The sequence below is a fragment of the Macaca mulatta genome, chromosome 16, assembly GCF_049350105.2.
Source record: "Macaca mulatta isolate MMU2019108-1 chromosome 16, T2T-MMU8v2.0, whole genome shotgun sequence".
Lineage (NCBI taxonomy): Eukaryota > Metazoa > Chordata > Mammalia > Primates > Cercopithecidae > Macaca > Macaca mulatta.
Genome location: NC_133421.1, coordinates 7585309 through 7608277, shown reverse-complemented (window position 1 = coordinate 7608277; position 22969 = coordinate 7585309). Strand labels below are relative to the sequence as shown.

Below are 22969 nucleotides of genomic sequence, written 5' to 3'. Positions count from 1 at the left end.
CATTACAAATTGGAATCCCAATCCTCTCATTTTTCAAAAAGAGATAATAAATAATAACCACACCAAAGGGTTAAGCATTAAATGAGACAACTGATGGTCTGGACTGGGCATCTTAGAAATTATTGCCTATGGCTATATGGGTAACCTCACCATGTACCAACTGAAAAATGCTACTTGTGTTGGCTAAACACAGCTTTCTATTGAGAATTTTGCACTCAGCTCAATTCCTGTGAAAAGTAACCTCCCAATCCTACAAGCTCAGGCTGGACTGAGTTTCAGGCTTTATCTACATCAGCCACAGAGATAGAGAATGTCAGAGCCCCAGGGCTTTTCAATCTAACTCATTTGCACCATGTTCTGAGTTATAAGTAACAGAAATTAAACTCAATACAACTTAAACAATAAACAGAATTTATTAGCTCATATAACAAAAAAAGTCCAGAGGTAAGGCCAACCTCAAGCAAGGCTTGATCCTGTACTTAAACAATTTCACCAAGGACTTGTTTCTTTCTGCCTCTCGACTCTCCCTTCTGTGGTGTCAGCTTCATGTGGCTCCTGGTCATGATCCCAAGGCCCAAGGTGGTCAACATAAAGACCCAGGAATACTACTACCTTTTTCACATTCAACAGGGGAATTAAAACAGCTTCTACCCAGCATTCCCAAAAGTCTTGAAATTCCCTCTGGCTTCATCGCCTTAACTCACAAGATCATACCAACCCAGTCACCATAGCTGGAAAGATGGAAGGTGTCATTGGCTTAGTCCAGGACATGTATTCCACCCCTGGAGAGGCTCTGGCAGATCATATGAATCCCCAAACAGAAATGGGGGGTTGCTGGGAAAGGAAATGGGGCAATGAATGTGGATGGAACCGGCAAGACCTACCACTTTCCCCAATTTATGAATGAAATTGAGACTGGAGATGGGAAAAGTCTTGTCCAAGATGGCAGATAAGAGCTGGGACTACAACCTGGCCCTTCAGTCTGACGACTCTATATTATTTCCACTCCACTTTACCCCCACCTTGTTCAGACCAACTCACCCAATATTGAGTGGTGATAAATAGGAGGTCAGATGAATCAATTTCTCCCTATAGTGAAATGAACCCCTTTAGAGTCATCACATTTCAGATACCTCCAGTGGGTTTCCAAACAAGTCAGCAGAAAACAAACCTGTGTCCCAAGAATTCTTGCAGTGATAAGATCAACCTCGGCTCTTCTCCTCTCCTCTTGGGGACCCCTAAGAGCCAAGTGGCTATTGCTACTTTTAAGGGGAAAATGCATTCTGCTATGCAAACATTATCACATATTCGTGCACTCAAAATCTAATTTTAGCTGCAAGAGACCTCATTATAAGATGTTCACATAATTAAGCAGCTTTCTTCCCAGGGTTTGGAAGCCTGTCTATTCTTCTCTCTCATTTATACATCACTGGGATTACCAGAATGTGTTTTAGTTTTTTAAAATTACATATTTTGATTTTCCAAATTGATCCACAACAGGAGATGAAATCCATAAAAATTACATGTTTTAACACAGGTTTGTGTAACTCTGCAGCCTTGCTATTAAAGTTGGCATCTGTAAACAGTCAGGGTTTCTCTGTTCTATTCTAACCGGTTCCTGATGCATTTGCCACACTTCTGCCCTACATACAGATCAGCTTTTATTCCTTGGCTGGTTGGGAGAGTGTCCTCTTTCCCGAGAAGCTAAGAGCTGTAGATGAGACCTAACTTGGAGAAACACAAATGGACTTTCCTGCAAGCACAGACAGATCCCCGTTCCTGTTTCTGATGAGATCTCCTACGTAGGCAGACCTGGGATGAAGGCTGTGAGGACCACCGCCAGCTGACGGGGCCTCTGCTCTCCCTTGCTCATCCAACATCTGGGAGCACCTGCCAAGGGCCAGGTGCCTTGCCATATGGAGTGACTCAACGTAAACTGGATGAACCCTGACCCTATCATTCTTCTTGCCTGCACTCTTCACTAAGGTACACAGTCATCTACAAGGCCACAGGAGCAGGTGACACTCTACCTGGAGGGACATGACATCTCTGAGCACCTGGCAGCAGTCAATGTACCAACCCAACTACCAGGAAAAACCTGGTGCTGTTGCTCTCCCCAGACCCCGGCTCCAGTCCCAGCCACTCCTCTCTCCACACTTTACCCTTCCCACCTCCATGGCTTCCCCGCTGCCACGCCTGCCATCGCTTTTGAGGACCTAGGTTTGCTCTGGGATGCAGGTCTGCCCTGGCTACCCCTCCCAAGGCAGTGCGGAAACTCCCAAGGGGTCTCAATTGCTCCGAATACTAGGGAGAAAGAGCCCCATCAGGGGCCTTCGCGGATTCGATGCTGAAGCTATCCTGAGCCAATAAACATTTTCAAAGACCTTGGTGTTTCCAGCTTTGAACTGAACTGAGTTGACACTATGGGAGGGTCAAGAACAGCTTTGCATCATTGTGGGTTTGGGGGAATCCCAGGAAGGACTTAGAGGCCACCAGGGGCACAGATGCCCAAACCCACCCACTGGCCAAACTGAAGGCTGGAGGAAGCTTCCATATGGGGAAGGGCATCTCTACTGGGCCCTCCACCCACTACCTGCGCTCACAGCGGGTGGCTCTAGGTTCCTCATCATCAGGCTAGGGAGCAGAAGGTCAGGACATCTCAATGTCCAGCTCTCCCAAATCCCTCACCCTGCCTTCTCCTCCCAATGCAGCTTCGCTCAGGCTGAGGGGAGGTCTCTCTGACAGCTGACCCAGAGCAGGACCATGGGGCCCAGCCAGGGTTATCCTAGGCCTGGAGAAGCCACTGAGGGGCTTCCTGAGTTCAGGCCCACCCACCTTCCCCATCTTCACAGGGGCCAGTGTGCAGCCGGATTGCCACAGTCCTCCCTGCATCTCAGCCACCTTGAGCGTTGCTCCCGGGTTGCACCCCTACCCTCCACACTTGAACCTCCTGGCCTCCACAGCCTCACTTGCGAGCCCAAGATGTGTAGCATACGTTGACCCCCATCCCAGGCTGGTAGGGCCTGACCTAGGGGTCAGACTGAGTACTAACTGGCTCTCATGACCCCAGTGTGGGTCCCCAGAGAAAACAGGGCCCCTATGGGTGCGGCACCAGTCCCAGTGATCTCCGAGACACAGCCCTTACAATCTCCCCGTGCCAACTCCCAAGACCCATCTACTGGTGTACAGGTTCCCAGGGGTCCTGGGCTCCCCTGGAACTTCAGCTCCTGCCCTCTCCCCCATGCCCCCACGCTTACACCTTGCTTCTGGGGCATGACTTGAATCTCCAGCTTCCCTGGGGATAGTTGGAGGAAGAAGCCAGGCAAGGAGGCCCCACGCCTGGAGCATGGGGTAGTGGGGGTTGAAGGGGGTGGAGGGCAGGGCACAGACTTAATGTGGCTGGTCTTGAGGTCAGTGTCTGTATTGGCTTGGGCGGGGTGGGGGCCAGCCCAGCCACAGAGAAAAGAGAGGCAAGGCTGCAGAGTTTGTGGTGCCCGTAGTCACACCACACATACATTTATGGGATGTCAGGCACACGGCCAGGGCCGCACAGCCCAGCAGCAGCAGTCTTGGCGCCCACCTCCATCCCAGTGGTCCTCGCTGCTCAGAGCATAAATGCCCGCCCGGCCCAGCATCCCAGAGTCAAACACCCTAATGAGCAAGTCTACGCCAGGGCTAGACACGGGAAGCCCAGGGCCTCCTAGATCCCAGGGAGTGCATGTGTATCTGTGTGAGAGAGACAGCCCGCCAGCCTCCAGGAGCACTGGGCCTGGCACCTGTGTGTTACGTCTGTGCGTGGCTGCGTTTGTATCTGGGGGCGCCTGGCACACCCCACGTGGGTGGCTTCACTAAGACGGGGCTGTGAGCCTGGAGTGGTGTCTGAGTGTGTCTGAGGAGGTGTGGCTTGGTGGCCAGGTGGGTGTGTCCTTTTGTGTTTGCCTTGTGATGTGTGTCTGCTGTGTCCAGGTCTCCTTGTGCTGGAGGCAGCACCAGGGTGGGTCCCCCACCCACGGTTCGTCCCAGTGAGGCCACAGGCCTGAGCATCAGAGTGGGGTGCACAGCCCCGTGGTGAGATTGCATCACTCAGAGGGGGCGGCGGCGTGGGCCGGGCCTATCATCTGGGCACATACTCCCTGGGAAGCCCGGTCCAGTTGTGGTCACGCAAAGCCTTGTCCACCGTCCGGATGTAGCCATTGATCAAGTCTTTCATCTCCGGGGTGAAGGGCTCAGGGTCATGGGAGCGCCGGCCACGCCGCCGGAAGCTGCCCTCCTTGTTGTTCTCCACGCAGAGCAGCCGCTCCTCGCTCACAGACACGTTGAGGAAGGCCACCATCTCCCGCAGCGTGGGCACCAGGCTGCGCCGCAGCTCCTCGTAGTGCACCACCAGCAGCCGCTTCCCGTATTTGAGCCAGTCCAGGACGTGCGAGGACCACCACGAGGCATAGCTGTTGACGAAGTCCGGCCACTCTAGAGTGAGGACAGGAGAGACGCAGAGTCAGGGGCTGGCCCTGCCAGGGCTGCCGGTACCCGGGAGGCTGCTCGGGAGAGGGAACTGGGCAGGGTTTTCCACTGTCTGCTGCCTAGAGTCAACCTGGCATTCTCCATGGAGGAAGACCCTTTGGTGGCCGAGCAGTGAGTCTGTGGTGGGCAGGGGCAGCTCTGGGCATCCGGGTGGGATGAGGACACTCTGCAGGCTCCATTTCCCATCCTAGGTCCTCCTATAAAGTTAAGTCAGCATGGTGCCTGATGAGCACGTATGTGTCTTGTGGTTTGATGGCCAGTTTGAACCTGTGAAACTGCCAGGCAGTAGGACATACAGTGAAGCCACAGGCGGGGGTGGCCTTGGACTTTTGCAGGTAATCTACTTCATGAGCTTTCTTTTCCAGAAAATTAAGAAATTAATTTTTGGGGAGGGGTGTGCAGGGTCCAAATATCAGAAATCATCTCAATAAAAAGTTTCCATAATTGGGCTATTAACACACCTCAAATGCTGTGTGAAGCGTTTGCTTTCTCTAATCTTCACAATGACCCTAGGAGACAGGGCCTATCCTTATTTTTAAGATGAGAAAACAGGCTCAGAAGACAAGGTAAGCAGCTTTCCCGGAGTTATACAGCTCATAAGAGGCAGAGGAGGCATCAGAGATCAGCCTGCCTGACTGTCAGGGGCTGTCTAGGTAGAGGATGATGGGGGACGGGGAAGACTAGAGGCCAGCAGAGGCCACCCACTGGTTGATCCAGTAACAAGCAGAAAGGAGTGCAAGCCTGCCTGGCCATGGGCCCCTGTGACTACCCCTCTCATCCCACCCTGCCTGGAGACTGCTTTGTTTCTGACCGACTTCATTTCTCATTACTTACCACCCAGACTCTATTTGTCACCACCCAAAGGCTCAGCTGTGCGTGTCTTGAGGGCAGAGATCCTGACCCCATTAGCCTGGGCTTCTGGTACCTTGCCCCATGCCTGGCACCCAGGAGGACTTCAGCAAGTGTGAGTCAGAGGACTGATTCCATGAATAAAGCTGCAGTGGGGAACAGGCCAATCTGACCCAGAATCAGACACTCTGGATGTTGGGGCACAAAAGGCTTGTATGCCCCCCAAATTCATGGAGTCCTAACCCACCATATCATGGTATTAGGGATGGGGGCTTTGGGAGGTGATAAGAGTCAGATGTGGTCATGAGGGTGGGGCCCTTGTGATGGAATTAGTGCCTTTATCAGAAGAGACACCAGAGAGCTTTTGGGGACATGTGAGGACACAGTGAGCAGCCGTCTCCAAGCCTGGAGACAGGCCCTTCCTGGGAATGGAATTAGCCAGCACTTGGATCTTGGACTTCCCAGCCTCTAAGACTGTGAGACATAAATGTCTGTTGCTTAAGCACCACTCCCTTACCCCATTCCCCAGTTTTGTGGTGTTTTGTTACGGTAGCCAGAGCTAACTAAGACATTGGGTGTGAGTCCCAGCTCTGCTGCCCACCACCAAGACCAAGTCCCACAGCCGTGTTCTCTGGACTCATCTGGAATGTGGGCTGATGTGATTCCCCGACCAGACACTGTGAAGAGTCAGCGAGAGGCAGCTTAGGAGGGAATTAACATGCTGAGCTCTGACCAGAGACCAGGCAGGCACATCATCTCACTGCTCCCTGAATGCCCCACGAGGTGCAGGTCTCATTCTATAAAGGAGGAACCTGGTGCTGAACACAGAGGAAGGTGCAAAGCAGGGCCATATGCAGCCCATGTGCTCTTCTCCCAGCCCTGTATGAACTCCACTGCTCCTTGAATGCCCCATGAGGCACAGGTCTCATTTTATAAAGGAGAAACCTGGTGCCAAAGACACAGAAGGGTGCAAAGCAGGTCCATGTGCAGCCCACATGCTCTTCTCCCAGCCCCGCATGAGCTCCTGAGCAGAAGCAGAGATGCAAAGGGGTGCATATCACCCTACTATGCACTCATAGAGGTGGAGAAGATTCTTGGCAATCAAGCTGGCATCTAAGTAAAATGCCTTGACATATGGACCTCAGCAGGCATGGGGGGCAAGGGGAGGAGGTGAGCTTAAGCCCAGGCAGAGCAGCACTAAGTCCCTAGCAGGATGGGGTTTGAGTGCCTACCTGTGTATACTGATCCTGCATCCTGCAGTGCCTGTGTATACTGATCCTGCATCCTGCAGTGCCTACCTGTGTATACTGATCCTGCATCCTGATGGGCATCCTGCCTGTACTGACAAGCCTCCCACCCCCACCACAAGGTCCCTGATTACCTTTGCTCTTCCAGTTGCGGTCAGCTGCATACCCCAGGTGCCCGGCACATTTCCTGTTGAATTCTGCCACCAGGGACCTGTATGGGTTCCGGATCAGCAGGATGGCTGAATCAAACATCTCAATCTCCCTCCTGCCACTCTCATGAGTTTTGACACAGATGGTGCGTCGGCTCCGCCAGTGGTCCTTTTCGCCCTTGAACCCTGCAGGGAAAAATGAGAGGGTCTCTGTGGAGGATGGTGTCCATGGAGCCCCCTACCACAGCAGCAGACAGGTTGGGGAAAGCCGGCATCAGGGGCATAAGAGAGGCCCCATGGAAGGCACAGAGGGCACTGAGAGGACCTATGAATGGTGACAGGAACAGCTTCCACAGGAGTGACCCTTTCCAAGGGGAAGTGACAACAGGAATTGTCTAAAAGTGGGGAAAGATGGCATCTGCAACAGAAATGAGATGAGGTATTCCCTGAAGACCTCCAGGAGTCAGGAGGCAGAGGACCTGTCATTGCAGATGCACGCATATATTTTGGGCGTCTTCATAGAGATCATTTTACGCAAGCATCACAGACAACCTTTGATTGAACCATAGCTGCAAACATAGCTGAATGAACAGACTGAGGCACAGAGTGAGCAGAGGACTTGCCCAAGATCACACAGCACCATGAAAACAGCACCAGGGCTCTCTCCACAGGCCACTGTGTGTCCCTATGAGGCCCCCAGCTTCCTCTCACCTTTCCACAGTCGGGGCAGGATCCTGACTTACAGGTTCAATGGCTGTGAGCAGGTGTAGATCCACCCTCTGACCTGATGCCGTGGTCCTATGACAGGGCCCAGCCTTGCCCCAGAGCAGGTCTGGTCAAAGCCTCATCCACAGTGCTTGAGCCTGGCCCTGAGGACCCAGGGCCCAGTTTCTATGAATGGAGACTTGTTCCCATTCATCAGCCTATCTGGGGCCCTCTCTTTCCTTGGTCCCTTACTATAGTCCTGGGCACTCAGAACCTGAATGACTACTGGCAGAGAAGGCCAGACTCCACCCATTCATCCAGAGTCACACATTTCTCAATGAAGGTTATTGTGTGTTCGCTGTGTTAGACTTTATTTCGGGGACAGAGGATTAAGCCTCAGACCTTGTCTTTAAGCTTATGTTCTAGTAGAGGAAATAGCCTAAGTGCAGGCTATAGGGGTTTATGGAAACAAAGAGCAGGGGTTCCAAATAGTGGGATGTTCTAGAAGTCTTCCTGGGAAGAGGTCTCCTGAAACTAGTCTCCTGGCCACACCCCACATAGCCCACACACCCAGCTCTGAGACATGTTCCCTAAGTGCTCATGCGCTTCTCTTGGGCTCTTGGAAACAAAAGGAGTCCTACCACCTGCTCCTCTGCAGGAACGGCTGGAAGGCATTTGTATCTGCAGTGAGCACTGAGGGATGCTTTGATGCCTGGAAAATGCAAGTCTCTTTTGAATCTGGAAGTCCGGGTTTACCCATTGAAGCTTCAAACTCATCTCTGCCATAGGCCAAACACCAGAAGGCCTCGCTTTGATTCATTCTGTCAAACAGCTGGAAAATGCTATGAAAGGAAGAGTCAAACTGGAATGAATAAACTTGAGATCTGGTCTTTAACAACCCTGAGACCCAGGGTGCCTTCCATACTGCCTCGGCCTCTTCCAACAACAGCTATTCTGCCTTGCAGCGCAGACCACATTCGACCTACCACAATAGATTTGGCGGTTGGGCATTGGTGATGCTCTGTGAATTGTGCGTGTGTGTGTGTGTGTGTGTGTGTGATCACTCTGTCAGTGCTCTGAGGCCACTGGCTACATCTAATGGTGCTGTAAGGCTCAAAGATGTGTGTGAGGTATCTCTAAAGCATTTCTGAGGCAGTGTCAACCCAACCTCTACAGCTGTCAATACCAGTCATTGGGCCACTTACTATATGGAGACCAAAACAGCCAGCTGCTTGAATAAGGTGAGGGTCTTGGAGATGAACAAGGTGGGTAACTGCAGCTTGGGCACAGTGGGTGAGTCCCAGGGGACTAAGCCAGAGTGGATGGGGCCATGTGCTCATGTGACCACTTCCTCCCTCACCTGAAGGCACCTGTAACACTCGAGGCTCCCGGGGACGATGAGGCTGGGTTATATGGACAATGATAGCTTTTTCTCAGAACCAAGATTGTTATGAGTGATTCCAGAAGCCAATGCCAAGCTCAGGAAGTTTCTGTTTCTCTAGGACGTCACTGACAGCATCAACTTTCCTAAACCAAACTCTGATTAAGAAATCCAGAGAAAATGGGCCGGGCATGGTGGCTCGCGCCTATAATCCCAGCACTTTAGGAGGGCAAGGCAGGCAGATCACTTGAGGTCAGGAATTTGAGACTAGCCTGGCCAACATGGTGAAACCCCCTGTCTCTACTAAAATACAAAAATTAGCTGGGCGCGGTGGTGGGTGCCTGCAGTTCTAGCTACTCAGGAGGCTGAGACAGGAGAACCACTTAAACCCGAGAGGCAGAGGTTGCAGCGAGTTGAGATCGTGCCACTGCACTCCATCCTGGGCGACAGAGTAAGAGTGAGACTCTATCTTTAAAAAAAAAAAAAAAAAAAAAAGGAAGAAAGAAAGCAAGAAAGAAACCCGGAGAAAATGTTGCAATGCTTGACAACAGAGAAATACATTTTAATAGATTTTGCCAAATTTTATGCCAATGGACTTGTCTGAGGTTTTTCATTCTTAAACAAAACACAGACTTCAGTCATTTAACTTAATTTCTCTTATTTCTACAAGGGAAAGATCACAAATCAAAATTCTTAAAAGATTTTTAGACTTTTTTATTACATTTTGATGAACTATTTCTTGCCTCAAAAAAGGAATGAGCAGATTAAATCAGTTTCACCCCTAATTATTGAGGGTTCTAAAAATTAAGGAAAATTCAAGAAATGTTTATAGAGAGAATATTCAAGCTGCTAGTCTTTCCCTTTGAATCCAGAATAGGCATGATCTCATGAAGTTTCACTCTAAATGGGGTCCTAGGACTGCCTTCATCAGGATCACCTGGGAGCTTGTTAGAAATAAAAATTCCTAGGCCCCACCTCAGACCACCTGAATCAGGCTGTCAGGCGTGTGGGCCAGGAACCTAAGTTTTTAAAAGCCCTCCAGGTGATTCTTTTTTTTACTTAAAAATATTTTTATTAAAAAAGAATGAGTTCATGTCCTTTGCAAGGACATGGATGAAGCTGGGAGCCATCATTCTCCGCAAACTAACACAGGAACAGAAAACCAAACACCACATGTTCCCACTCACAAGTGGGAATTGAACAGTGAGAACACATGGACACAGGGAGGGGAACATCACACACCGGGGCCTGTTGGGGGTGTGGGACAAGGGGAGGGAGAGCATTAGGACAAATGCCTAATGCATGCGGGGCTTAAAACCTAGATGACAGGTTGATGGGTGCAGCCAACCACCATGGCACACGTATACCTATGTAACAAACCTGCACGTTCTGCACGTGTATCCCAGAACTTAAAGTAAAATAAAATAAAAATACATATTTTTATTATTATTTTAAACAGACACATGATAAATGTACACCTTCTTTATGGGGTGCAATGTGATATTTCAATGCATGTATAAAATGTTGAATAATCAAATCAAAGTAATTAGGACATCCATCACCTCAAACATTTATCATTTCTTTGAGCTGGAAACATTCAAAATCCTCTCTTCTGGCTACCTGAAAACACACAATCAATTATTGTCAACTGTAGTCACCCTACAGCGCTATAAAACACTAGAACTTATTCCGCATATCTAGCTGTAATTTTGTATCCATTAACCAACCTCTCCCTATCCTGCCCTCCCTCCTACCCTTCCCAGCCTCTAGTGACCACTATTCTACTCTCCATGTCAGTGAGATCAACTTTTTAAGCTTTGACATATGCATGAGAGCATGTGGTATTTATCTTTCTGTGCCTGGCTTATTTCACTTAACACAATGTTCCTTAGGCTCATTCATGTTGCCATGAATTAGAGCACTTAATTCTTTTTTTATGGCTAACTAGCCATTGTGTATATGTACCACATTTTAAAAATTCACCTATTGATGGATACTAAGGTTGATTCCATACCGTGGCTATTGTGTATGGTGCTGCAATAAGCATGAGAGTACAGATACCTCTTCAACATACTGATTTCCTTTCCCTTGAATATATACCCAGCAGTGGGATTGCTGGATCATATATATGGCAATTCTATTTTTTTTTGAGGAGCCCCCATATTGTTTTCCATAACAGCTGTACTAGTTTACATTCCCATCAACTGTGTATAAGAGTTCTCTTTTCTCCACATCCTCGCCAGCACTTGTTATTTTCTGTCTTTTTGATAGTAGCCATTCTAACTGGGGTGAGATGATATCTCATTGTGGTTCGGATTTGCATTTCCCTGGTAATTAGTGACACTGAGCATTTTTTTCACATACTGTTGACCATTTGTGTGTCTTCTTTTGATAAATGTTGTATCATCTGTCAATTTTTAAATCAGATGCTTTTGGTGTTTTTGTTGTTGAGTTCCTTATATATTCTGGTTATTAAGCCCTTGTTGGGTGAATGGTTTGCCAGTATTTTCTCCCATCCTGCAGGCTGTCTCTTCACTCTGTTGATTGTTTCCTTTGTTGTGCAGAAGTTTTTCCATTTGACATCATCCCATGTGTCTAATTTTGCTTTTCTTGTCTGTGCTTTTGAGGTCCTATCTCAAAAGCAAAAACATCTTTGCCCAGACCAATGTCCTGAAATATTCCCTGTTTTCTTCTAGTAGTTTAATAGATTTGGGTCTTATATTTAAGTAAGTCTTCATTTTGAGTTGATTTTTGCATAAGGAGAGAGAGAGGGGTATAGCTTCAGTCTTCTGCATATGGTTATCCAGTCTTCCCAACACCATTTGTACAGCCTCAGTCTTCTGCATACGGGTATCCAGTCTTCCCAACACCATTTGTACAGCCTCAGTCTTCTGCATATGGTTATCCAGTCTTCCCAACACCATTTGTACAGCTTCAGTCTTCTGCATACGGTTATCCAGTCTTCCCAACACCATTTGTACAGCCTCAGTCTTCTGCATACGGGTATCCAGTCTTCTCAACACCATCTGTACAGCCTCAGTCTTCTGCATACGGGTATCCAGTCTTCTCAACACCATCTGTACAGCCTCAGTCTTCTGCATACGGGTATCCAGTCTTCTCAACACCATCTGTACAGCCTCAGTCTTCTGCATACGGGTATCCAGTCTTCCCAACACCATTTGTACAGCCTCAGTCTTCTGCATACGGTTATCCAGTCTTCCCAACACCATTTGTACAGGCTCAGTCTTCTGCATACGGTTATCCAGTCTTCCCAACACCATTTGTACAGCCTCAGTCTTCTGCATACGGGTATCCAGTCTTCCCAACACCATTTGTACAGCCTCAGTCTTCTGCATACGGGTATCCAGTCTTCCCAACACCATTTGTACAGCCTCAGTCTTCTGCATACGGGTATCCAGTCTTCCCAACACCATTTGTACAGCCTCAGTCTTCTGCATATGGTTATCCAGTCTTCCCAACACCATTTATTGAAGAGACTGTCCTTTTCCAAATGTATGTTCTTGGCTTCTCTGTCAAAAATGAGTTGGCTGTAAATGCATGGATTTATTTCTGGGTTCTCTATTTTGTTCTATGCATCTGTTTTTATAGCAGTACCATGCTGTTTTTTGTCACTAAAGCTTTGTAACATATTTTCAAGTCAGCAGTGTGATGCCTCCAGCTTTGTTCTTTTTGCTCAGAGTTGCCTTGGCTATTCAGGGTCTTTTGCAGTTCCATACAAATTTTAGAATTGTTTCTTTCTGTTTCCATGAAGAATGCCATTGGTGTTTTGATAGGGATTATATTGGATCTGTTGATTGCTTTTGCTAGTATGGTCATTTTCCCAATATTAATTCTTCCAATCCATAAATGTGGGATGTCTTTCCATTTTTTGTGTGTCCTCTTCAATTTCTTAAGTGTTGTAGAGTTTTCTTTGCAGAGGTCTTTCATCTCTTTTATTAAATTTATTCATAGGTATTTTTTCATAGCTATCTAAATGGCACTGCTTTCTTGATTTCTTTTTCAGTAGTTCACGATTGGTATATGGAAATGCTACTGATTTTTGTATATTGATTTTGTATCCTGTAACTTTACTGAATTCATTTATCGGTTCTAAGGGTTTCTTGGTGACACCTTTAGGCATTTCTATATGTAAGATCAGGCCATCTGCAAACAGGGACAAGTGGACTTCTTCCTTTCCAATTTGGATGCGCTTTGTTTCTTTTTCTTGCCTAATTGCTGCATAAGACTTCCATTACTAGGCTGAATAGACATCGTGAAAGCGGGCATCCTTGTCTTGTTTCAGTTCTTAGAGTAAAGGTTTTCAACCCTTTCTTCATTTGGTATGATACTAGCTTTGGGTTTTTCACATATTGGCCTTCATTGTGTTGAGGTACATTCCGTCTCTATCTAATTTGTTGATTGTTTTTGCCATAAAGGGACGTCGAATTTTATCATTTATTTCTGCTCTGATCTTCATCATTTCTTTCCCTGCAGTACTTTTGGGTTTCGTTTGTTCTCGCTTTCCTAGCTCTTTGAGGTATGTCATTAGGTTGCTTATTTAAAATTTTTCTACTATTTTGACGTAGGCATTTATTACTATAAACTTCCATCTTAGAACTTCTTTTGCTGTATCCCATAGGTTTTGGTATAAAATTAAAAACACAGTTGAGAGCTCTGGTGACAGACTAGATCATTAATTTCATTCATTAAAAATTCATTTTAATTATTCAGCTAACAGATTCGTTTGGTTGTTTTTATGATATCTATTTCTATTGAATTTCTCATTCGGATCATAAAACGTTTTCCTAATTTCATTGAATTGTCTATTTGTATTCTCTTGTATCATGCTGAATTTCCTTAAAATCATTATTTTAAATTACTTTTCAGGTATTTCATACATTTCATTTTCTTTTAGGTCTGTTACTAGAGAATTATGTCATGTTCTGTCCTTGCTCTTTTTTTTTTTTTTTTTTTTTGAGACGGAGTGTCGCTCTGTTGCCCAGGCTGGAGTGCAGTGGCGTGATCTTGGCTCACTGCAACCTCCGCCTCTCAGGTTCAAGCAATTCTCCTGCCTCAGCCTCCTGAGTAGCTGGGACTATAGGCGCCCGCCACCATGCCCGGCTAATGTTTGTATTTTTAGTAGAAATGGGTTTCACCATATCGGTCAGGCTGGTCTCAAACTCCCAACCTCAGGTGATCCACCCACCTCAGCCTCCCAAAGTGTTGGGATTACAGGCGTGAGCCACTGCGCCTGGCCTCCTTGCTCTTTCACGTTTCTTGTGTGACTGCATTGATATCTGCACATCTGGGGGGACAGTCACCTCTTCCAATTTTACGGAGGAGCTTTCATAGGAAAAGACTTTTTCTAGTAGATGTATCCTATAGCATGGGTTGGGTAGCATGCTTAGGTTTTGGTTCTGGGTGGGGGAGTAGTGTAGTCTCAGTGTCATTTCCTTGTCTGCAATCAATATCAGTGGTGTCTGCAACTGCCTCAGTGGCCTAGATTGTGAGTGTTCGTGGATACAATGGTGTAACTTTGCTGTGGATGGGGACCACCAGGCAGGCTGGTCTTCAGTCCCTGAAGGGTGAGTATGGCACACAGTGGCTCCACCTACAGGTGGTTCTTATGTACACTCAAGTTTGAGATGCACTGCTCTAGTGCCCTGAGAAGCTTGCGTGGGAAGGTGACAGTTTGGTCACTGGGAGCTGCCTTCCATTGTCCTCTGTAGCTTTGACTTACCTTTGTTGTAGAGGGTTCCATCAAAGTAGTAGCTCCCTGTATAGAAGCCAGTGGCGTGCTCAATGAGGTGCCGTGCCCATGTGTTCCCAGCTCCTGGGAAGCTTGACAAAGCCACAAACACCTTGGATTTGTTAGGCAGGAACCTCCTGTCTGTACAACGAGTGTCTGAAAGTCCAAAAGTCATCACGGGATTGGTTACTCACTTCCATTATGACTCACCAATTCACCACTAAACTCCCTTAGAGGGACTGAAGAACGAAGACTCCCGTTTAATAGATGAGGGAACCAAGACCCAAAGCAGGGAAGAGATCTTCCAACTATACCTTAGCTGCACAGGTCTGTGGCTAGTCAGAGGAAGCCCCGTGATGAGGCCTCCAAGACGGCAGTGCAGGAGTGGGATGGGAATCAGACACCCTAGGGACCCTCGACTCCCATTCTGTCTCTATGACCACAGCCAAACTCTTGCTCCTAAGTTAGCACAGATAATTCCAGATTCTACCAGGGGAAGTGGGAGGGGATTGAGGCTATGCTGAGCAAAGTGACACACCCAGGGACTATCAACAGTAAACCAGAGCTGGACTAATGACAGGCAAGTCATTCTTGTGTCTCATCCCCAGGGGTGCTACAAGGAGCACATGAAATCACCAAGGGAAAGCCCCAAAACCTCCAGGGCCGTGCTGGGTCACAGTAGGCACTTGATAAAGGTGGTAACATCCCTCTTCACCTGCTCTTCTTTTCATCAGTTCCTAAGGTCAATAGGGGCAGACCTGATGCTCACACCAAGGAGGGTTCCCAGGTCCTGGAGGCACCAGTGGCCCCTGCAGCTCCTGGGATCCCATTCTTCCCACATTTCCCAATCCTACCACCTTTCTGTTGCTATCTCTCTGGGACCCGTCCCTCTCTGCTCATCCTCTTACCGTTGTCATCCCCAGAGAGATTTAGATAAAAGGTCCAGTGTTTTTTAAAGTGAGTCCAGGATTCAGCCTCTGTGGAGGGTGGAAACCTGACTCTCCCCATTATCTCCACCACCCATCAAGATGCCAAGACGTTTACACAGACACCGGCCATACCTCATAACTCTATGCTTGGCCATGACTGGCATCTCCCAACCCTGGAAGCTCTCCCCACCCCCCAGACCAAATGCCACTACCAGTCAGGGACGCAGAACCCACCTTGCACAGGCGTCTGGTAGACCTCACAGTATTCTGCCAGCCTCTGTGCCTCAGGGTCCTGGCCACATAGTGAGCTGTCCATGGCATCACGCAGGTTGAACTGGGGGGTAGGGTAAGCACAGTAGCATTCCCAGCCCCTGAGAATGGCCAAGGGGAACTCCTGCCAGGGAAAGATAAGAAGAGAAGCACATTGAGTGAATTTGAGGGTCCTGCTTCCCAGGGCTCAGGAATGGGATGAACATGGACGATGTACGGCCAGCTGTATAGAATCCACAGGGATGACCACCATCCTTCCACCACTACACTCCGTGCCCAGTTCCGGAGATACAAAGCTCAACAAGACGTGAGCTTCAAGTAGCTCAAGTAGCCCTTGTTCTTATAAGCACAGCCCTACTTGGTTGGGTTCCTTGACAAGTCAACAGTATGAGCAGCAATATGACTGAGGGGTGAGTGACGTGAAGAAAGCAGGGGACAGAAGCTGGAACCATGCTTTTGAGACTCCAAGGCATTTATCAGGAGTGCCAGGGACAGAAAGGGCACTCTGGGCAGGGGCATCCATAGGAGTGGATGTCTGCACGGCACAGAGCGGGGCAGATCAGCTGGCACAGGGCTGCCCAGGGCTCCACGTGTCACACCACTAATGAACAGAGCTCGAGCCCTGAGAGAGGACTGAGATTCCCTCCGGCCCTCCTTGGCCAGCCACCTCCCTGGAAAGAAACCAAAACCACCTCTCGTGCCAGATGCCCCAGTGCAGGGTGCAGAGATTCTCATATAGTCATCTTTCCAAAGACGGAAGGGGTGGAGAAGAACAGACTTTGTTCCCGCCCGAGATGCTCACCCCAAGGAGGACTCTTAAAAAATGGAGGGGGGCCCTGTCAGGGGTAGGAGAGGGGAGTCGTCTCACTCTGTGGGCCAGCCCAGCTCCCAGCAGTCTCTTAAATGGGTCCTTGTTCCCCTTTGGGGAAGCCACACCACAGCTTGAAGAGAGCTGGTGGCTGGCATCCTGAAGGTGTGAAAGTGAATTCCGGCTCACTTGCCAGGCACCCTTGAGCAAGGTGCCTAACCTCTTTGAATGTCATCACTGAAAAAAGCAATAAAATCTGCCTTGTAGGTTTATGGTGAGGACTAAATGAGACGGGTCCAAAGCGCCTAGCACTGGGCCCGCCACGCTGTACTTTCAGGGAGAAAGAGGTCATGCTCGACCTCCTTAACCCTCTGGGCATCAGCTGTGTCTTGCTCAAAAATATATCCACCCACCACTCCCACATGTATAGGAAAGTCCTCGCTCTGCCCCAGGCACTAGCCCCTTTTCATCTCTTCCCTCTCTGCATCCTACAGTCGGAGATGCTAGGCCTTTGGGAGCGTAGAGAGATGAGAGAGTAATCTGCGAGTGTGTGTGCCAGGGAGGGAGGCAGTGGGCGGAGAAAGCTTCTCACTGCTAAGGGAAATGCTGCAGAAACCTTTTTATTTTTTGCCCACAGCAAAAATCTCATAAATAAATAAGAAAAAGAAAATCAATAGCATTTTTTGAGCATGGCTAGGTAAAGCTGAGGATTTTGGCACTCATAAAAGACAACAGACTGAGTCCCATGCAAGCGAAGATGACGCAGGGCCTGGGGCATTGGTGGGAGGACGGGTATGTTTGGAGGGAGTGGGGGAAATGCTGCTGGAGGTTGCCCCCCGCTGTCAGGCTGCTCTTGTAAGCGCAGGCCGCATGCTCTCCTAGGTGCCAAGCAGCCCCCAGGAAAGCCTCCCCCTGCTCGCCTCATCCTTCTTCAAGCCAAGGAGGCACCTGCGCTGTGAGTAAGTATACCATGGACTATCGAACTTCGGTGGTACCTCCAACTAGACCCATCCTCACGGCCGCCACACCACTCTTCTGTGGAAAGCGAGAGCTGGGTCCTGACCCTCAATCTCCACACTGCTGGCTTTGCTAGAAGCAAGTTTCCCCGGTGATGTGAATTCGTGAAAAGCAACTTCAAGAATTGCCACCTCCGGTCTCTACAGCTTCATCCACCCTCTATCACAAAACCCTCATCCTGCCTCATTCCACACCAACACCTTCATCACAGTGACAACAGAAACAAGCAGCGCAGGTGTCCACAGCACACAGCGGGCGGTCTGTGTCTCAGGCACCTCTGTCCATGCTGGCTGCTATGGGCTGCACTGTGTCCCCCAAATTCATATGTTGAAGTCCTAACCCCAGGGTCTTAGAATGGGACCTTATTTGGATGTAGGATCATTTTTTTTTTTTTCTTTTTGAGACAGAGTCTCACTCTGTCGCTCAGGCTGGAGTGCTGTGGCACGATCTCAGCTCATGGCAACTTCTGCCTCCCCAGCTCAAGCGATTCTCCTGCCTCAGCTTCCCAAGTAGCTAGGACCACAGGCACGCTCCACCACGCCTGGCTCATTTTTGTATTTTTATTAGAGACGGGGTTTCACCATGTTGGCGAGTCTGGTCTTGAACTCCTGACCTCAGGTGATCCGCCCACCTCGGCCTCCCAAAGTGCTGGGATTACAGAGATAATTAAGTTCAAATGAGGCCATCAGGGTAGGCTCTAATCCAATATGACAAAGGTCCTTACGAGAAGAGGAGGTTAGGACATGGCCAACACACAGACCAAGGGACAAGCACACAAGGACACAGTAAGAAGGCTGCCATCTGCAAGCCAAAGAGAGAGGTCTCGGAAGAAACCAACCCTGCTGAGACCTTGATCTCAGACTTTCAGCTTCCAGACTGAGAAAATAAACGTCTGTTGTTTACACTGCCCAGTCTGTGGCACTCTGTCACGGCAGCCAAGCTGACCAATGCAGTAGCTTCCTTGCTGTTCCCTGACTTCTCCACTCATGATCCCACCTCAGGGCCTGTGCACTTGCTGCTCCCCCTGCCAGGAATGCCCTTCACCCAGATACCCTCATAGCTCTCTCCCGCACTTCCTTCAAGTCGCTTCCTCCATGGGGCCTTCCCCGGCCACCCCCTTTTCAAGGTGCAAACTCCTCCCACCATCACCAACACATCCTATTGCCTCACCATGCTTTCCAGTTTTGTGTAATAACCTATCTGATGACATGCTCTGATCCCAGGTGTACCATTCAACCAAGACAGGCAGCACATCCATGACACCAGAGGCCCCTCTCCCCATTCACTGTCATCCTGCCCTCCCCAGAACAACCACTTTTCAGATTTCTATCGCCACGGATTCATTTTATCTATACTAAAACGTCATATAAATAGAATCACCCAGCACATGTTTTCGTGTGCCTGGCTTCTTTCATTCAGAAAAATATCTGTCAAATCCATCCATGTTGTTATCTGCGTCTGTGGATCATTCCTTTTTCATTGCTGTGTAGTATTCCATCCAAGGATGCACTGGTTTGTTGATTCATCCACTTGTGGATTGACATCTGGGCTGTTCCCAGTTTTTAGCTATTGTGAATAATGCTCCTCCAAACATTCTTGTGCAAGCCTTGCAGTCCATAAATGTTTGCATTTCTCATGAGTAAACATCTAGGATTCCTACTTCCTTTTCCTCCACGACATGGATCACCATACAACATACTATATAATTTACTTATTTACCTGGTTGGTTGTTTGCCTCTTTCCACAAGAACATAAGCAGGGTTGTTGTGTTTTTTGTGTGCTTTGTTATATTCTCAGAATCTGGAAAAGTGCCTTGCACGTGGCAGATGCTCAATAAATGTTTGATGGATGAAGAAATGAATGAATGAATGAATGAATGAATGAATGAACGAATGAAGAAAGAAATGAATGTCCCTTCCAAATCCCAACCACACCAGAAGCTGCTGGAAACTAACTTGGGTCTCATTTTTCTGCTGGTCATTGGGTTAACTGCACCACAGGCATGAGGGAGAAGAAAGCCCGCTCTCTCTAAGCAAATCTTCCCCACATCAGAAAGCCCAGAGTGGGCTCTGCTGTCCTGGGATTCCTGTTCCGAGGAAAAAAAATGTCACCAGCATATGGTAAATCTACTCAAGGCACGTTGGCTCCGTCTCCCTCCCCAGCAGTAACAGCACCGCTGACGTTGATGCCTCACAATCTTATATCCCAGGGCTGGAGAATGGGCTGCCCCCAGCAGTGACCCGAACCTTTTTGCTTCCTTGAGTGGATTAAACTGTCAAGTTTCCGGGTGTTTGCAGAGCGACGGGAGAGCTGCAGACAGTAATGTGGTTTTATTTACAACATCACCGCTTCAGCAACATCACTGGATTCTGAAAACACAGAACAATTTTCAGCCCCTTGGGGATTTCTAGGACATGATTTCCATAAAAATTAAATATTGATGAATCTTATCTCTCTGCCAACTTCCCTGCTCCCCCCACCCTACCCTACGCTTCAGTGAGAGAGAGAAGAGGAAAAAAGATCCAAGAATGCAAGGCAGAAAAAGAAAGTGAGAAGATAGATGTGGGATTGTTTCAGACAGGTGAGGGGTGAAAGAAAGACCCGGCGGTGGCTCACACCTGTAATCCCAGCACTTTGGGAGGCCGAGGCGGGCGAATCACAAGGTCAGGAGATCGAGACCACGGTGAAACCCTGTCTCTACTAAAAATACAAAAAACTAGCCGGGTGCGGTGGTGGGCGCCTGTAGTCCCAGCTACTCGGGAGGCTGGGGCAGGAGAATGGCGTGAACCCAGGAGGCGGAGCTTGCAGTGAGCCAGGATCGCGCCACTGCACTCCAGCTTGGGCGACAGAGCAAGACTCCGTCTCAAAAAAAAAAAGGAAGACCCGGCTCAGCCTGCGTCCGAGGGCAGAAAGGAAACGCATCCTCATCCTGATCGTGCATCTACAGCCTGAGCCTGGCTCGGTCTGAACGCAGGGCTAGTGCTGGGCTGGGCTGAGGTACGGGTGGGCACTCAGCCTGGAGCAAGGTCATGACTTAGCAAGGGCAGGGCTCGGGGCTGGCCAGGATCCACATGCAGGAGGCTTGGTCAAGGAGTGAACCTTCCTCCAGGTTAGAGGTAAGGAGCAAGGCCCCAGGCGGGACCCCTGTAGCAAACCAGCCCCTCTGGGCATCATCTCCTCCATCGTCATTCCTCCTCTAGCACTTTTCTCAGGATCGCCAGGATTACACAGAATGACAGAGATTTCAGGGATCACAGAACGGGGAAATGGAAGCTGGGAGGTAGGCAGTGAAGAGCCCAGGATGCCCAGCGTGCCAGGTGACTGGGAAAAGGAGCCAGCCTTCTGGACTCCGAGTCCAGGGCCTTGCCACATCAACACAGCTCAACTCCTGAGAGGCAAACACATGGATGCACTGGGTTTCCAGTGAAATCTGCAAACCAGTACGGAGGTTAGCTCTGCCAGTCTCTTGCCTCCAGAGCAGTTCCCTTCACTCCAGAGGCAGGTCTGGATATTCAAGGTACAAAAAGGAAAAGGTACAAAAAGGAAAGAAGACACCCGCAAAGATGACTTCAAGGATTGGGGACAAAGGGGGCAGACTTTTGCTTTCAGGCATCTGTCAGGTTGGCTGAAAACTTGTCCAGTGATGCTGTAACTGAGCACGGGGCCTTGTGATTTGGAGAGGCAGATGCTGGGAGTGGAACCAACCCAAAGCTTGTCACCAGGAACTGTGGGCTTTGAATCCCATCCGTGGACTGCCCACGAGCAACTGGGCATCGCTGAGCCTTGGCGTTATCTTCTGTAAAAGGGGCAGTTTAATGACTCAGGGCTCTCACAGAGTTTGGATGTGTGTCCCCACCAAATCTCATATTGAAATGTGACCCCTAATGTTGGCGGTGGGGCCTGGTGGGAAGCATTTGATCATAGGGGCAGATACCTTATGAATGGCTCAGCTCCATCCCTTTGGTAATGAATGAGGGAGTTCTTGCTCTCAGTTCACGGACAGCTGGTTGTTTATAGGAGCGTGGCACCCCCTCCCCATCTCTTTCTCCATCTCTCACCATGAGATATGCTGGCTCCCCCTTCACCTTCTACCATGATTGGAAGCTTCCTGAGGTCTCAATGGAAGCAGATGCTGGGGCCATACTCCTACAACTTGCAAAACCATGAGCCAAATAAACCTCTTTTCTTTATAAATTACTCAGCCTCAGGTATTCCTTTACAGCAATGCAAATGGGCTAACAGAGGCTCTGGCGTCTCTAGGTGTGAGTTTCAATTTAGCTGAATTGAGTCTTGGTTCCTCCACCCATATGGGGGATCTGGGGATTGAAATACTCTCGAAGTGCCTTTCAGAGAGTAGATACTCAGTAAACATGGATGGGCTGAGTCCAGAGGAGGCAAATGCATGGCGGCAGAGGCAAGGGCTTCCCCACACCCCCACAGCATCCACTTTTCTCCATGTAAAGAGCAGACTCACCAGTCCCCTTCTCCGTGAGCTGTAGCACACACTCTAAACAGAGGCTGCAATATCCACTCTATGCATATGACAGCAGGCCAAGCATGATTGTTTGCGGCAAATGTCAGAATGTCTCCAGAGGACCCTGTGGGATGTCTCCAGGGGTGGGATGTCTCCAGGGGTGAATGGCTCTCTGAAGACCTGAGCCCCAGACAGCAGACCTGCTTAACCCACCAACCCACCCCCGGGCAACACCCTCCCTGTCAAAGCCAAACAAACATCCTTCAGACAGAAGAGTCTGTGAAACAGGGTGTGACTCAGAACCACCCAACCACTGGGATTCTGAGGTGCCTGGCTTTCCACTGACCTGGGAAAGGACTGGCTCTTCAACCCAGGAAGTTTCTCAAGCATCCTCCACACACTGAAAGAACTAGGGGATGCTGAATAATCACAACGATCATAAGCATTGTCTGGAACATGTGCTACTCCAGACACACCCCAAAACATAAATCACCAAACTGGTCGTGTCCACAAAGTTACTGAATCTTCATCACAGTCTGGTGAGGCACTTTCATCTCCACCCATCCCATTTAGCAGACGAGAAGACTAAGGCTCTGTGTTATGTGATCTGGCCAGGATCACAAAATGAGAAAGTGGCAGAGCAGGGATATGAACCCAGGTTACCATGATTCTAAAGCCCTTTTGCCAGTTCAGAAGGATGAGGCTAGAACACACACTTCCCAAAATGTAAACGGCTCGTATAAAATGTATCTATCTTTTGCCCCAGCAATTCCTTATCTGCCTGTATAGCCCAATGAAACACATGAATGTGCTCAAAGGTTTATCTTCAAGGATGTTTGTGGCAGCATTGTTTATAATAGCAAAAAGGAA

General features: G+C 48.8%; 1 protein-coding gene across 16 annotated transcripts in view; it reads right to left on the bottom strand.

Moving 5' to 3' along the window:
* Positions 1-394: 394 nt before the first annotated feature.
* WSCD1 (WSC domain containing 1) overlaps positions 395-22969 on the bottom strand; it is a 513503-nt gene continuing 490928 nt past the window's right edge. For all 16 annotated transcript variants that reach the window (XM_077969209.1, XM_077969208.1, XM_077969217.1 and 13 more), the window contains 4 exon segments: positions 15765-15924; positions 14593-14757; positions 6752-6952; positions 395-4467 (listed from right to left, as the gene is read on the bottom strand). In XM_077969209.1, the coding sequence (XP_077825335.1) occupies positions 4115-4467; positions 6752-6952; positions 14593-14757; positions 15765-15924 (879 nt within the window). In that variant the 3' untranslated portion in view covers positions 395-4114.